Consider the following 16,937-nt stretch of genomic DNA (forward strand, 5'->3'; position numbering starts at 1 on the left):
CATTAGGCACAGGTTAAAGAAATGTGTATTGTCTCCAGACAGGACAGCCAGTGAGATTCTGCAAGTCCAGGAGGCAAGCTGTGGGGGTTACCAATAGTGTGACATGAACCCAAGATCCCGGTTGAGGCCGTCCTCATGTGTGCGGAACCTGGCTATCAGTTTCTGCTCAGCGACTCTGCACTGTCATGTGTCGTGAAGGCCGCCTTGGAGAATGCTTACCCGAAGATCAGAGGCTGAATGCCCGTGACCGCTGAAGTGCTCCCCGACAGGAAAAGAACAGTCTTGCCTGGTGATTGTCGAGCGGTGTTCATTCACCCGTCGTCGTAGCGTCTGCATGGTTTCCCCAATGTACCATGCCTCGGGACATCCTTTCCTGCAGCCATCCCCTATGGACAAGCCATCCGTATACACAGGATCTGCTTGGATGAGGAGGATCGCAACAGACACCTCCAGATGCTGAAAGATGCCCTCATAAGAACAGGATATGGCGCACGACTCATCGATCGACAGTTCCGACGCGCCACAGCGAAAAACCGCACCCACCTCCTCAGAAGACAAACACGGGACATGGTGGACAGAGTACCCTTCATTGTCCAGTACTTCCCCGGAGCGGAGAAGCTACGGCATCTCCTCCGGAGCGTTCAACATGTCATTGAAGACGACAAACGTCTCGCCAAGGCCATCCCCACACCCCCACTTCTTGCCTTCAAACAACCGCACAACCTCAAACAGACCATTGTCCGCAGCAAACTACCCAGCCTTCAGGAGAACAGTGACCATGACACCACACAACCCTGCCACAGCAACTTCTGCAATACATGCCGGATCATCGACACGGATGCCATCATCTCACGTGAGAACACCATCTACCAGGTATACCGTACCTACTCTTGCAACTCGGCCAACGTTGTCTCCCTGATATGCTGCAGGAAAGGATGTCCCGAGGCATGGTACATTGGGGAAACCATGCAGACGCTACGACAACGGATGAATGAACACCGCTCGACAATCACCAGGCAAGACTGTTCTCCTCCTGTGGGGGAGCACTTCAGCGGTCACAGGCATTCAGCCTCTGATCTTCGGGTAAGCGTTCTCCGAGGCGGCCTTCACGACACACAACAGCGCAGAGTTGCTGAGCAGAAACTGACAGCCAAGTTCCGCACACATCAGGACAGCCTAAACCGGGATCTTGGGTTCATGTCACACTATTGGTAACCCCCACAGCCTGCCTCCTGGACTTGCAGAATCTCACTGGCTGTCCTGTCTGGAGACAATACACATTTCTTTAACCTGTGCCTAATGCTCCCTCCACTCACATTGTCTGTATCTTTGTATGTATCTTTAAGACCTGATTAGCTGTAAAGATTCGCATTCTAATCAGTATTCTGTAACTTGATTTTGTGTCTCTGTGCCCTGTTTGAGAGCAGATTTCCACTCCATCTGACGAAGGAGCAGCGCTCCGAAAGATAATGGCATTTGCTACCAAATAAACCTGTTGGACTTTAACCTGTTGTTAAAACTCTTACTGTATCCAGAAAGACACCAGCCTGTGTTTGAAAGCCCTCTCATTGAATTCAAAGGATGCAGCAGAGGCCTTGCTGATGGAAGGTCTCTAATACTCTCATGTGTAACCGATACAGAGCCCAAATCTCACTGCAGTATGTGTAGTGACACCAGCTGTTCTTCATTAGGACTTTTGTTGACTTGGCTTTGTTGTCACTTATTGCTGAACTTTGTGGAAGGCTGAGCTGGCACAGCTGATCTGGCTTGGATCTCCTTATCTGTTGTGCCTTTTGAAAGATGGCTGCCAAGGTATGTGAAGTCTTCTACAAATGCCACAGTCTCTCCTTCCACATATATGGGAGGTGGAATATTTGACTGACCAGGTGTGGGATTATACACACCTTGCACACCTGACCAGGTGTGCAAGCCGAAATAGCTCAGTTGGGAGAGCGTTAGACTGAAGATCTAAAGGTCCCTGGTTCAATCCTGGGTTTCGGCAGAACCCCCTTGCTGGCTTTCTGTGCTGTCTACTACTTGGCACTGCATTTTTCAGGGGCGGCACGGTAGCACAATGGTTAGCACTGCTGCTTCACAGCTCCTGGGACCTGGGTTCGATTTCCGGCTTGGGTCACTGTCTGTGTGGAGTTTGCACATTCTCCTCGTGTCTGCGTGGGTTTCCTCAGGGTGCTCTGGTTTCCTCCCACAGTCCAAAGATGTGCGGGTTAGGTTGATTGGCTATGCTAAAATTGCTCCTTAGTGTCCTGGGATGTGTAGATTAGAGGGATTAGTGAGTGAGATATGGGGGTGGGGCCTGGGTGGGATTGTGGTCAGTGCAGGCTCGATGGGCCGAATAGCCTCTTTCTGTACTGTAGGGTTTCTATGATTTCTATATATGAGTTTTGTTTTAGCAACATTTGGTAACAGGCTAAGTTCCTTGGATGCAGAATTGAAGAGATCAACAGGCTACTTATTTATTCGATCACAGGATTTGAGCATCGCTGGCAAGGCCGGCACTTATTGCCCATCCCGAAATGCCCTTGGGAAGATAGTGCTGAACCACCTTCTCGAATCTTTGCAATCCATCTGGTGCAGGAAAATCCACAGTGTCGTAAGGGACGGAATTCTAGGATTTTGATCCAGTGATAATGGAGGAACAACAGGTCCAGGTCAGGATCGTGCGGAGTTAGAGGGCACCTTGCAGGTGCTGGTGTTCCCATGCATCTGTTGCCCTTGTCCTTCAGATGATAGAGATCGCTGGATTGGATGGTGCTGTCAAAAGGGCCTTGCTACAGTGCATTTTGTAGATGGTACACACAGCTGATTGTGTGTCAGTGGTGGGGGGAGTAAATGTTTAAAGTGGTGGATGGGGTGCAAATCAAGCAGACTGCTTTGTTCTGAATGGTATCGAGCTTCCTGAGTGTTACTGGAACTGAGTTCATCTAGGCAAGTAGTGAGTATTGTATCACACACCTGACTTGTGCATTGTAAGTATCTGGCACAAACAAGGTTAATGTGGGACTGAGAAGAGTACCATTCATAAATGCCATAAGGCGGCACATGATCAGTATACTGCTGAGCGGAGACATGGAGACAGCCTTTACCCTTTTGTGTACATATGTATATAGTTGCAAGTAGTTAATAAAGATTTGTTGCTAACCTACTGAAGACTCCTTTAAGAGGCACCATTCTGTAATCAACACCCTCCCAACGTGGCAGAAGCTATAGATCAAAAATCCTCAACCTCACTAAAATTCTACAGACTAAGAAAAAGCAAAATCTTCAACAGAAATTTTGAACTTGAGAGAATCTCCCAACAGAAGTTAAAGACACAGAAAATTCACCAGAAAATATTCTAGAGAAGAGAGTTTGAAAGCTGAAGACAGGGGTACCTTGGAAGTCCAACTTCAGAATGCAGAGCCCACAAAGTCTGCAAGGATGAGTTAAATTTTTTAAAGTTCCAGGTTGCAGCTAGTCCTGAGAACGCTTTTGCAAATCCAGACTCAGAAGTGCTGTTTGAACAAAACCTGTTACTAAAATCTGATTTCCCAGTCAGAGTCTCAACACATTGCCTCCAAACCAGTAAGATCAAAAAAATTTAAATCTCTTGGGAACATCACAACTGTCACATCTCAGAAAATAGTGTTTAAATTTAAATGTCTCGTTACTCATAAAAACAAACCGTTGAACAAAATAAGTTCACAGACAGTGGATCCCGGCAACCATTGTTAAAGATTTTCTCTGAAGAAGCGCGCCATTGTCATTATGCAGAGCCCATCAAAACCAGCAAGTGTGGGAAATCCTTTGTATCACAATGAATGGTGATGGCAGCTTTTGTAAGCTCTTAAAGTTGTACCTACACTTTCACAATTGAACACTTCCAACTCAATTTGGACTCATCCAAGGCTCAGACCAGTCACAAAATTAGGGTCTTTCAAGGAAAGTTTTTTTAAGATACAGCATCACTTCTGGTTTAAATAAGTCAGAAGAAGAGCAATAGAACATGCTTCTTTACTCTATAGGACTAATTGTAGATTACATCATTGCAAAACAGGAAAGCAATTCCTGAACTACCCAGCAGAGCAACCTTGCTAGTGCTGCAGTGTGATGTTCCCTCATAGGAGAGATCAGTATCCTGAGTACAGCCCAGTGCTTCCATTAACAGGATTAGACTGTGGCAAATCGTGCAAGTCAAAATACCAGAAACGTACAGAAAGCCCAAAATGAATTCACGAGGTCGAGACCAAAAACCCAGAAGACACACAGCCATGCTTCTTGATGGGGTAATTGGTTGTGGTTTTTAAACAAATTTAAATTAAACTCAGGTGCCAACATAACAGTCCTGTCAAACAAGAAACCATGTCTCCAAGACCCCTGGTTTCAAACAACAGACACTCACTTACGGGGCACGAGGAATCTGACTTCCAGTCATTGGCATGCTCCTGACATATCTTTGAGCTGATGTATGTCATCCATAACCAACTTTCTCTCTCCTGAGTAGAGATGCCTCGTTGGCTTGGATCCTTGGATGGCAGTGGATGTGAAGACTACCACTGTTGTTAGTCAACTGCAACTGCACAGTCCTGATACCCAAACACTAAAGAGTATGCAGATGTGGACTGCTGCTTTGAACTCTTTTGTCCTTTTGGGGAGCAGGTTTGCCCATTCTCATGACAGGTTCCAGAAAACTCCCAGTGTTCAGACCAGTCTACCATCCACAAGATAACCATATTGCCTGCAGTGATCAGTAGTCTGAGAAGCATTTACTTCCAATTACGATAATGGTACAGCTGGTCAACACAGCAACTGCCGTACACACACTCAGGCTCCCAGCCAGTATTCTATGACCATATGAGATGCTGGAACTTGGGAGCAGTCTTCCACCATCGACAAGAATAAACAGAGGTGAGCATTCCACAAAATATTCTTCACATCACAGGAACGCCCTTACACAGTGTCATCAAGACGGCATCGGGAAAAAGAAAGCTGTCAGTTTCAATATCCACCCTCTTCATATTTCATTTCCAGGTGTCCTGTCAGTGGAGGTATGGATGCCATAGCAGTCATGACCCTCTGGCCTATTCACCGGACACAGAAAGTCTATGGGTACACAGTTGTCATCCAGCCAATGAATAAAGCCAAGTCAGCATAGACATCATTGGCTTAGTAATGAGTGTACGCTGATGGAATTAACACGCCCCAGAACTTGGTGTTGGTGACTTTGTCCTACAAAGAGATGCCGAAGCTAGGTCTGAGACGGTGAAGGTGGAAACTGTTCAGCTTTTTCCCCTGCTTATCGTATGATGTCCAGGTCTCAGCGCTGAAGAGGAGTGCGCTTAGGATGCAGGCTTGGTAGACTCGCAGTTTGGTGTCCCCAGCCAAGTTGCTGTTGTTCCACACTCTTCTACTCATTGGACGTAACAGCTGCAGCTTTTGTAACATGTGTGTTGATTTCAGCATCAAGTGATAGATTGGCTGGTGATTGTCGAGCCGAGATATGTGAAGCCATCAACAACTTCCAGCGTCACACCAGTTCAATGCTGATAGATGGCGGTATGACAACATCTTGCCATGACTTTGTCTTCTTGATTCTGATGGTCAAACCAAACTCTTTATGGCATGAGATGTCTGTCCATTTGCCCCTGTAGGTGCCCCTCAGTATGGAATATTAGTGCAGCATCATCAGCGTAGAGCAACTCGTCTCTTTGACGGTGACTTGGATTTCAGACGAGCAAAGCTGAGTACAACTCAAGGTAGCATTCTACTAATCTCTTCAATTGTTTATGCAGTGAGTGGTAATCTCTCCTGCCTTTGTTTTGATTGAGGCATTTTTTTGCCGAAAGCTCTGTTGCCTTTTTGATCCCTTTATATACATGTTCTGGCATTCTCTTGCGTTAAAGGACAGCTAAAACCTTTTGGCAGAGTTGTAATCAATAATAATTGATGCACCATCTAACAGTTTGTTAGTCTTTACTTCGTGCGGCTTTTAGTGCATTCACAGTTTTCTCACTCCAGTCTCTCTGGTGATTAACGAGTGGCCTGCTTGGCTTCAGTGACAGGTTCCATTGCAATGATTTTTGCCTGGAAATAATCAGCATTTATTTAGAGAGTACCAATAGAAATTTGGATAATCATGAATTGATAATCTTGGTTTTGAACCTATATTTTATAGATGCTAAATTTTGCTTTCGCTCATAAGGCAAAATGCTGGGAATGTTGGAATCAAAGACCATGCTTGCAACATCACATATACGCTATGGGCAGAAGTTCATCCATGGTATGTCATTTCCAATGGTGAAACCACAAGTGGCTGCCACTTCTGTCCTCATGCTTTTTGCTAGTTCCCATGTCTAATACAATAGTCTGACATTTAAAGGGTTAATGTGGGACTGAGTACTGTATCTCCCACACAGTGTTGTCAGAGAACACATGACCTGTACCCAGTGTCAGTGTAGTTTTGAACAGAGCCTTGTGTAGAAGCAAGCATGGAGATAGCTCTTTGCTTGGACATTTTACTGTATCTCTGTGTATAGTTTCTAGTCATTCAGAAATACCTAGCGCTGTAACTTCCAAACTCCCCAACATCGCATTTGGGATGTATTCCAAAGATGTTGCAGGAGTGGTGGACAATGAACTCGCCAATATACTTCAAATGAAGGGAGATCTAATGCTTGAGAAAGCCAACCACATGGTCAAGCAATCTGAAATCTGTTAGCAATACAGATTCACATTATTGGGAAAAAAACTGTGACACAAAGAAAACCCCATTGTTCAGTCAGTGCAACAGCACAGAAACAGGGACACTGCAAGCCAGGGGAAGCAACACCCTAACCCACTAGTAGAGTGACCTCACCGACAGTGTAGAGCAAAGCTCCCCTATAGGCATGATCAATGTCTGACAATTTCAGCCCAATACTTACAATGTAGACAAATAGGACACTTCAAAGAGGTGTGCTAAAGCCAAAACATCAAAAGCCATGAAAGATCCCAAGAGGATTCATAAGGTAAAGACAGCATACCATGAGGATGCACGCACAATTATGATTTTTGGGTGAGGTCAAAGATACTGGGTTTTTGTTTTGGAATGTGGATACCTCAGTTAATGACCATCTCACAAACTTTAAATTAGACATGGGAGCCAATTCTACAGTTCTATTGGACAAAGAACCATGGCTAAGAGGCTTCTGGCCACAAACAAGTCACATCACTTATGGGCCCAGAGGAATCTGACTTCTGGTCATTGGCATGACTCTGGAACCATTAAGGTATGGTGGCAAATAGACCTATGACCTCAGTAAGCAGGCAGGAATTCTCCAAACTCGCCCGAGGCTGGGATTCTCCAGTCCTGCTGCAGTGAATGGAGTTTTTACTGAGTGCCAAATTCTCTGTTTTCGTGGCAGCGGTGGTGGGGCGTATGATATCAGAGAATCTCGGCCACAGTCTTTTTCTCTCTTGAGCAGAGATGTGCATGTAGCCCTAAATCTCCTGAAAATGGCAGAAGATATCAAGACAACCATTGTTGTAAATTATACAGAACTGCAAGTCGCTGAGACATCCAACTGTGACTTCAGCTCTGAATTGTCATCTCCCTTTGCAGACAGGCTTGTCCACTTTCAGAAGCCCCTCATTGGCCAGGCCAACCAGCCACTGAGATAGTTACCATGGCACCTCGAGTAGGTCAAGACAGCAGACACTGCAATCCCCAGCCAGCATGACAGTGCCACAAATAAGTAGCAGCCATCCATGGACAGCAAGATACCACAAAACCAAATGCAAAGGTGAGTTTACTATCAAGTGACATCCTTATAACAAGAGCCATCTTCCATCCCAGCATGCATCACACCAAGCCACGTAAAGGAAGAAGAGATAAAACACTAGAGATGAGCCCAGAGTTTGTCTTCCCCGTAAAAAGTGGGATAAACCAGCTAGCATCTATCATTATGACTGGCGAATTGACAAGAGGGAGTCAATGCCAAAGAATAGAGAGAGAATGAAAAGACACTCAGATGCCAGAGCAATCTTCAATTCAATTAAGTTTACCTGCAGCTTCAGAGCCTACCACTCCTCTGATTGTACTGAGAACAAGATGTGGAAGGGTTATGAGGCCTCTAGCCCACCTGACCCTATGAACTCAGAGACTTGAGGGTATGGGCAGAGGTTGGGTACTGGTAATGATGTAAATATATGGTGTAAATTTGGATAACTTGTAAATACGTTGGATAAAGAAGTGTAGTATAAAAGTCAGGCACATAAAGTTTTAATGTTGGACTGAGTACACTGTCACTCATCATAGTGATGTAAGAAAGCACGTCACTCACACCTAGGAGTCTGTGTACTGTTGGACAGTGCCATGTGTGGGAGCAAGCATGGAGACATCTCCGAGTTTGGATCTTTACTGTATTTATGTATATAGTTTTTAGTAGTTAATAAATACTTGCTGTTGAACTACTTGCTGTTGAACTACCTAAGATTACTAATAAGACCTACGGCCAACACTTTACAACACCATGCAATTCAATCAATAGCTGAAAGTGCCAGTGGCATGCACAGGAGACAAGTGTGATCACAGGGTGGTGGAAGCTTTTCAGTGGGAAACCTGCCATCAGCTGACAATGTGAAAGATATGGGCAGACTCTCAAAGACCCTTCTGGACAAACAATGAGACTTTTCATTATGGTCACAAATTTTCTGCCCAACTCCATTGCCATTAACATAAGGCTTATTGAGAGCACGAAAGTTACGTGAATGTTTTTCAATAGTAAATTTCACTTACAAATATTTCACACTACTTTGTTTTGTGTGCATAATTGTTATTTGTTGAGACTAGCTTAATATACTGGCATGCCTCATGGTTGGTAGTGCATTGATGGTTACAGGGGAGTTGGGGACATTCCTTTATTGTGGAAGAAAAACTTATGTTTTTGCATTCACTCTTTATTGAATGTTCATGTTAGTGTTCAATATTGTACTTGCCACTCTGTGGAACATGGCTGAACTTGCAGGGTCTGCTGGCACTCCCTTCCATGCATTGTAATGGACATTGTCCGAGATTACTCTGAGGGGACAATTGAAATGTTATAGATGAACTCAAAACCCTGTAAGGACTCTGCTAGCCCACAGATGAACCCACAGATGGACAGTATTGACACTGCCCTTTTGCCCCCTCGCATCCTTACCTTGAAAGTGGGGGCATGGGTGGGCAGGTAGATGGTGGGCAGCACACCTGCTGGATTTAACAAGTCTCCTGCCTTCAGTCCCTTTGCAGGGGAATTGTCAAACTAACCCACTGTCAAAATCTGAGGCCTCAGAACACTACTGGTATGGCGTACATTGTTTTGAGTTACAAAATCAATGAAATGGACAGAGCTTGATATCTGTTCAAAGTGTGTGGATTGTGTCAGTCATTATTTCTTGACCAGCTATTCCAGTTCCATAAGCTTTTCTTCATAAACTGTCCAAAGATGTGCGGGTTAGGTTGATTGGCCATGCTAAATTGCCCCTTAGTGTCAGGGGATTAGCAGGGTAAATACATGGGGTCATGGGTATAGGGCCTGGGTGGGATTGTTGTTGGTGCAGTCTTGATGAATCGATTGGCCTCCTTCTGCACTGTAGAAATTCTACGGTTCCATGAAGTCCTAAGTTTCAGAATCATCTTTATCACTGAACTATGAATCCTCTCCAAATTGCCAATGGCCACTCAGAATTTAAAAACTTATATTTTTAGATTTCCAATTGGATATATGAATTTAAAATAGCTAATTTTGATTGAAATGTTTGCCTTCAAAATTCTTCCCATTCTTGACAGTAGCTTCACGTTGACAGGATACCTTAAATGAATAGAAGGTAAAGGTCCATGGCGGAACGTCACGAGGAGGGATGATGAGCAATCTGAAATGTTAATATTCTACTTTCTTTCTTTCACCTCTTCTTATTCATGTGCAGATCACTGCAGGCTCGCATTTTGTTTTGACTAAAAATGTTAATGTTAAAATAAAATTTAAAAAAAAAATTCAACTTACTATTAAGAATACATGAGGACACAAAGGAACAAACTTGGATTTTTAATGTACCACTTGATTAGATCAGCAGTGATACTGAGGTTAATTTCATTGGCTAGTAGCACAGTTTCTGTATTATAGAGACAGTAATTGGACTTGGATCAGGAGGTCAATGAATTGAAAATTTAGTTGTAAATCTTTTTATTACTTTCTCATAATACAAATTAATAAAATTGAATAAATTATACATAGTTTATTTGTGGAAAAATGTATCACATTAAGATAATCATGAAACAAGTCTGCAGAATATATTCTGCTTACATGACATACAGGAGACCAGCTCAGCAGATTATGAAAACTCATCTCCATTATTTTCTATGCTCTCTTACAAAAAGGACTAGTGATAAGTAAGAAAAACGGAATGTGTAATACTTGTTGGTCCCTTTGTAAGGCAGGGGAATAAACAACAGAAATTGCTGCTTTGAAAAAGGATACTATTTTAATGTATTTTGTTTTAAAAATGAATTGCGATGTTTGGCTGCCTCTTTTTGATTTATAATTTTCTCTCCTAATATTTCCTTGTAATGGCTGTTCTGCTGTCGGAATGTGGATTGCATTGAGATTTTGTATAATACTGAAACATTAATGAGTTTTCCAACTTTTTTTATTTTAAGTGCCTAAAACACAATGCATGGGTCAGAAGACAAACACTAATGGTGTGCTTAGCACTGTAATTTAAGACTGTGTGGTAACAATAGACCAAAAATAAAATCTATAGATGCTTTGAATCTTCTTTTCTTTGTATCCTATTATGAAATATTTACCATAATGTAGCACTATAAATATGTGCTTTCACTTGCCACCGATGCCAGGTTTTATTAGATGACCCTTTGTCAAAGGTTTGTTGAGCTTTGACAAAGGGTCATCTAGACTTGAAACGTCAGCTCTTTTCTCGCCTTACAGATGTTGCCAGACCTGCTGAGATTTTCTAGCATTTTCTCTTTTGGTTTCAGATTCTAGCATCCGCAGTAATTTGCTTTTAGCCAGGTTTTATCGGGTTTGTTAACAGTTTCTTGAATATAACTTTCGCTGCTGATACTTGAAATATGCTGTAACTATTCATTTAAAATATTTATATTCATAAGTACTAAGGAAAAATAGCTTTGGTTAAAACCTAACAGATTCCTATGGGATTTCTGTTACATTAATTTAGGGGTGACAATTTATAGATGCAGCAGGCCAATAAAAGTGGAAATAACATCCCTTTATCACATCTAGCAAATCTCATGTCAGAGATAAAATTCATGCACTTTAAATGTCCATTGCACTTTATAATAACTTGATTCAGCATGAGATTTGCAAAGTATTAAATTTCATGCATTCTTCTATGATCACAGAAGGAATTTTAAAAATGTAAAACAAAAATTGGCTGTTTTGATTGCCGTTTAGGATGTGTTTAGAAATTTTCAACAGGATAAATTTAAGCAAATGACTGGTATGCAGCCTCTTAAAGCTTCCCTTGCTACACTAAATAATTCATCATTCTCCAACAATCTGCAAACTCACTAATGGGCCCAGAACCAACCCTATTACTTTGGTCTTATGTGCAGTTTAGGCCCCTACATTTTCCCAGGCTCTGCTTTATACTGGAAAATACCACTAGAATGCAAGTCAAATCATTTAGGGAAATGTGTAGGACAGGTCAGAATGTTTCATATGTCAATGTGTTTGGATGCATGTTTCTGCTTAATTTTCATGTGTTTCGTGTTTATTGCACCGACATCAGTCTATATTTTGATACCCTAAAACTAACTTGTTCGCATTGCTCCTGATCTTTTAAAAATTGTCTGAATAAAACGTCTCCCAAGAACAGAGTAACACAAACGTAACAGTCAGGATCCTGGATAAGAATTGAGAAGCTTGAATACAGAACCTCTTTCCGTGATTCACTATTATCTTCTGCTCATTGGTCCAAGAATTTTTAGTAAGCACAAACAAGTAATATATTCTGGACACATAAACAATACTTCATGATATTTATGGCAAGGCACTGTCTACAAATTTGGACCTTTGGGTAGGATAGCAGGATTAGCTATCGGTGTGCCTTGTGTGCATTCTAAAACGTCCATACACAAGGCTTCGACAGCATCCATCCTTTCAATATGCACAAGTCTGGTCAGCAGATCAGGAATGCTGTAACCTGCTGTGCTTATACGGTCAAAGAGTTGCATTCCATCCGTCATTCCACCTATTTCATCCCTCTTCAGCCCAAAACTCTCGGCCAGATGACGCCATGTTTTTACAATAGCTTTATCTGTGCTGTAGGTAGAGCTCAACATTCTGCTGGTTTTCTCGAGACAGTCAAAAGGCAGTTCTGTAGGGCTGAGCCCTAAAAACATAGATGATGGTAAGTCATTTAAAATAAATCACTTTGACAAAGAAGTTTCAGAATAGCTAAGCGAGTTGCAGGAATTAAGTATTGTTTTACCGCCCCCTCCTAAATCTGGAAATGCACTTTCCCAGTATTTTAAGATTTGCAAAAGTAGTCTGGGATCACCTAAAACTATTAAAAGTGATCCACAGAATTTACTAAAACTATCCAGGAGCTATATTCCGAAGTATTTAGACGGTATGTGAAATTTTCAACTTTTAAAGCTCTCCATCTCTCTATACTGCACATAACAAATGTTCTGATTTGTAATAAAGACCAATAATAGGTTTAGATTTCTCAGCAATGAGCCATATGTGTACATAATGACCAATATAACATCCACTATTTTGGCCATTTGAATTTATCCACTTATGAATTAATACAAATTTTGAGGAAAAGTGAAATGCCATTTTTCTTGAAAATTAAATCCCAAATATAGGAAAGGACTTTGTTTTAAATGATTAACATATATTATTGATAGACATTTGCCAACATAATGAACCATTTAAAATAAATTCAGTGCATTTCCTGCATCCAATTTCATGAGAACTCATGATTATAACTAATTATTTTTCTCAATAACCATGTTAACATAAACTCACATAAAAGCAAATCATAGAAACTACAGCACAGAAAGAGGCCATTCGGCCCATTGAGTCTGCACCGACCACAATCCCACCCAGGCCCTACCCCCAGACCCCTACATATTTTACCCACTAATCCCTCTAACCTACGCAACTCAAGACACTAAGGGCAATTTTAGCATGGCCAATCAACCTAACCCACACATCTTTGGACTGTGGGAGGAAACCGGAGCACCCGGAGGAAACCCACGCAGACACGAGGAGAATGTGCAAACTCCACACAGACAGTGACCCAAGCCAGGAATCGAACCCAGGTCCCTGTAGCTGTGAAGCAGCAGTGCTACCCACTGTGCTACCGTGCCACCCAAAATACTGTGGATGCTGAAAATCCAATTGGCAATTTTATTCAAGAGGCAAATGTCCAAACAGAAAATGCTGGATAAACTCAGCAGGTCTGGCGGCATCTGTGGAGAGAGAAACAGAACTGTGGAAGAGTCGTATGGACTCGAAACATCTCTATTTTCCTCTCTCCACCGATGCTACCAGACCTGCTGAGCGTATCCAGCAGTTTCTGTTTTTATTTAACATAAACTAAATTCAGTTGCCCTGACAAGTAGATTTTATTAAAGTCAGTGTGCTTTATAATTTTGGATATCTTTCTCAACTTGCTGCTAAGCAATCTAGGGAAAATCTACAAAATTGAAAATAATGAACGGACTGCTGTTTGCAAAGTTTTACGATCAGTGGATTCCTGATGCATTACCTTCAGTGAAACCGCACACTTTCTTACACAATTCAAGTATCTTTTCCCTTCGTGTCTGTATCTGGAACATTAACAAAATCAGTTTAAAAATAAACATGTTAAGAATCAAATACTGGTGAAGCATGGCTGTATATGAACGTTAGAACACATGGATTTGTAATGCATTGGTAGTCACACATGGAGTTCTTTGTACAATCTTGCTGTGCTCAAGTAAAAATGTACAAGTGCAGTAAAGTCAACCAAATGTATTTACAGCATCTGAGCCATTAAAAATATGGGATTCTTTACTCTGAAGAAAGAGAATATCCGAGATCCTTAAAGGAATAAATGAATTGAACTCCAATTACATGTTTGAGGTTATCACATTCTAGAACTGTGGGCATTGCTTCAAACTTTGAAGAGGAAATGTACACAAATAATTTACAGCTAACTCATTGATTCAGAGAGTGGTGTTATTGTGGTTCTCAAGTCATGAAAAGTGCAATAAAAGTGCAAGTTTTATGTATCTTATTTAGTGGATTTCTGGAGTGCAGGGTTGGTGCCACACTAAGTTATGCCACTACCGTATTTCATACACTTAAATAATCAATCTTTAATTGGTGCATGTTTTAGCACTCATTCATAAATAGTCTCAAAAAATCACCCTGTGTTTAGATAGACTCATCATGCTGTCAAAATATCTCAAAATCAATTAACACAATTTATAGCTTTTGTAGTGCAACAATTGTGATTAATTAGACAAATATACAAGCCATAGATCAGCATGAGTTGGCATTAAATTGGTTTGGGGATGTCACTGCATAGAAATATAAATTGATAATATAAAAAGGCTTGAAGCAAAATGCCTTTAATAACTGTGAACTCTATGTCGCAGGTCAAATTACACGAATTAAGCTTTTTGTTTTCATATTTATTTATTAAAGCAATTATGTGGTTTTGTGCACGAATTGGCAATTTTCTTCAAGATGCAAATGTGGAGAATAGAAATGTTCTTTTAGATACAGTACAGATTAGTCTATGTTGTCTTGTTGGCACAGGTAAGGAGAATCTATACATATAATCCATGTATGGGTTCTGTGGCTGACACGCGGTTCAAGAAATAGAAACTAGTTCATTTCCCAACAATAAATTTGTCACCTTGGGCCCCACTTGGTGTAACTTTTGGGCTAGAGTCCCCACTCCAGTGGTTGCCCTGCTGCATTGGCTCAGGCTGAAGCTTCTGCCCCATCTGAGGAAGAAGCTCCACCTCTCCTTCCCCAGCAATGGCACCAGGGTTGGTAGCCACTGCTGGAACTGCACCGAGTCCCTAACATGATCTTCGCTGGAGCCAGATGGGGAGGTAAATGTGCCGGGGGGGGGTGGGGGGGGTGGTTGGTAGGCCATGCTGGCAGGCCCTGGTGAGGGGTATGGGGTTGTGGGGTGCCGCAGTGGAGAAGATCCTGGGAGGGGACTACCAATGCACAAAGGTAGTCTGTATAGGAGGTTACCCACACCCCTCCACCACCTCCCTGCCTGTCACCATCCCAAGCTGCAGGGGCTTCTAACTTGGTGCTGGGCTTCTTACTTGGCATTGGCCTCTGCCCGTCACAGGAAAAATCATGATGGTGTGGGAAGAGGCCATTATTTGGCCTATAGATACCAATGTGTTCCCTGCTCCATATAAGATTGCAGTGGACATGGGCATGGTTAGGCAGGCATTAGGAATGGTACACATGGCAATATGCCCAATTTTACACCCGTGCCTTCCAGTCTCATCCCGGAGGAGGGTAAAATTTTGACCTGTGATACTGAAAGTTATATTGGCAGCCAATTTGCAAACAACAAGGTTCTATAAACAGCAAAAGCAATAAATGGTGGTGTTGATTAAAGGATAAATGTTGTTCAGGGGGATATTAGGAAAAGTTCCTGCTCTTTTTGAAATAAAGTTGTGGAATATTTTGTGGCCATCTGAATTTGCAGACAAGGCTTTGTTGTATAGTAACGTAAAGTAAACTCACACCACAAGTGCCAGGCAATAATCATGTCCAACAAGAGATAATCTAACCATCACTCCTTAACATTCAATGGTATTACCATTGCTGAATCCCACACTATCAACCCCCTGGGGGGTTACCATTGACTGGACTAATAAATACTGTGGCTGCAAGAGCAGGTCAAAGGCTAGGAATCCTGTGGCAAGTAATTCACCTCCTGACTCACAGAAACATAGAAAATAGAAGCAGATGTTGGTCATCCAGCCCTTCGAGCCTGCTCCGCCATTCACTTTGATCATGGCTGATCATCAAATTCGATATCCTGATTCCCCCCTTCCCCCCATATCCCTTGATCCCTTTAGCCCCAAGAGCTATATCTAATTTCTTCTTGAAGTCACACAACGTTTTGGCCTCAACTACTTTCTGTGGTAGTGAATTCCACATATTAACCCCCCCTGTGGGTGAAGAAATTTCTCCTCACCTCAGTTCTTAAAGGTTTACTCTTTATCCTCAAACTATGACCCCTAGTTCTGGACTCCCTCACCATTGGGAACAATCTTTCTGAATCTACCCTGTCTGACCCTGTTAGAATTTTATAAGTTTCTATGAGATCCCCTCTATTCACTATCTACAAGGCACAGGTCAGGATTGTAAAGGAATACTTGCTGCTTGTCTGGCTAAGTGCAGCTCCAACAACACTCAAAAAGCTCGATGCTATCCAGGACAAAGAAGCCCGCTATTTGCTACCCCTTCCAAAAACATTCAATCCGTCCACCACTGGAGAAGCATGGCAGCCGTGTGTACCATCTACAAGATGCACTGCAGGAACTCACCAAAGTACCTTAGGAAGCATCTTCCAAACCCATGACCACTATCATCTAGAAGCGCAGCAGAAACCTGGAAACACCACGAGTAGGAGGTTCCCTTCCAAGTCACTCACCATCCTGTTTTAGAAATGTATTGCCATTCCTTCACTGTCGCTGGGTCAAAATTCTGAAATTCTCTCCCTAACAGTAGAGTGGGTGTACCTACACCTCAGGGACTGCAGCGGTTCAAGGTAGCTCACCACCAGCTTCTCAAGGGCAACTAAGGATGGGCAATAAATGCTGGTCTAGCCAGTGACACCCACATCCCATAAATGAATTTAAAAAACTGTATTTCCTGACAAACATTCGTAAAACTTGCAAT

The 16,937-nt window shown here is 42.3% G+C and overlaps 1 protein-coding gene and 1 non-coding gene across 2 annotated transcripts in view; one reads left to right on the forward strand and one right to left on the reverse strand.

Annotated features, from left to right (window-relative positions):
• Window positions 1–1,929: 1,929 nt before the first annotated feature.
• trnaf-gaa (transfer RNA phenylalanine (anticodon GAA)) lies at window positions 1,930–2,002 on the forward strand. The gene has a single exon. It is a non-coding gene; the product is annotated as a tRNA-Phe (tRNA).
• An 8,183-nt stretch (window positions 2,003–10,185) lies between these two features.
• The window catches only part of edar (ectodysplasin A receptor), a 41,504-nt gene continuing 34,752 nt past the window's right edge, over window positions 10,186–16,937 (reverse strand). The window contains exons 10-11 of the mRNA XM_078222818.1: window positions 13,777–13,837; window positions 10,186–12,387 (exon numbers count right to left, since the gene is read on the reverse strand). Coding sequence (XP_078078944.1) covers window positions 12,053–12,387; window positions 13,777–13,837 — 396 coding nt within the window. The 3' untranslated portion in view covers window positions 10,186–12,052. The remainder of the gene's footprint in view (window positions 12,388–13,776; window positions 13,838–16,937) is intronic.

The sequence above is a fragment of the Mustelus asterias genome, chromosome 10, assembly GCF_964213995.1.
Source record: "Mustelus asterias chromosome 10, sMusAst1.hap1.1, whole genome shotgun sequence".
NCBI lineage: Eukaryota > Metazoa > Chordata > Chondrichthyes > Carcharhiniformes > Triakidae > Mustelus > Mustelus asterias.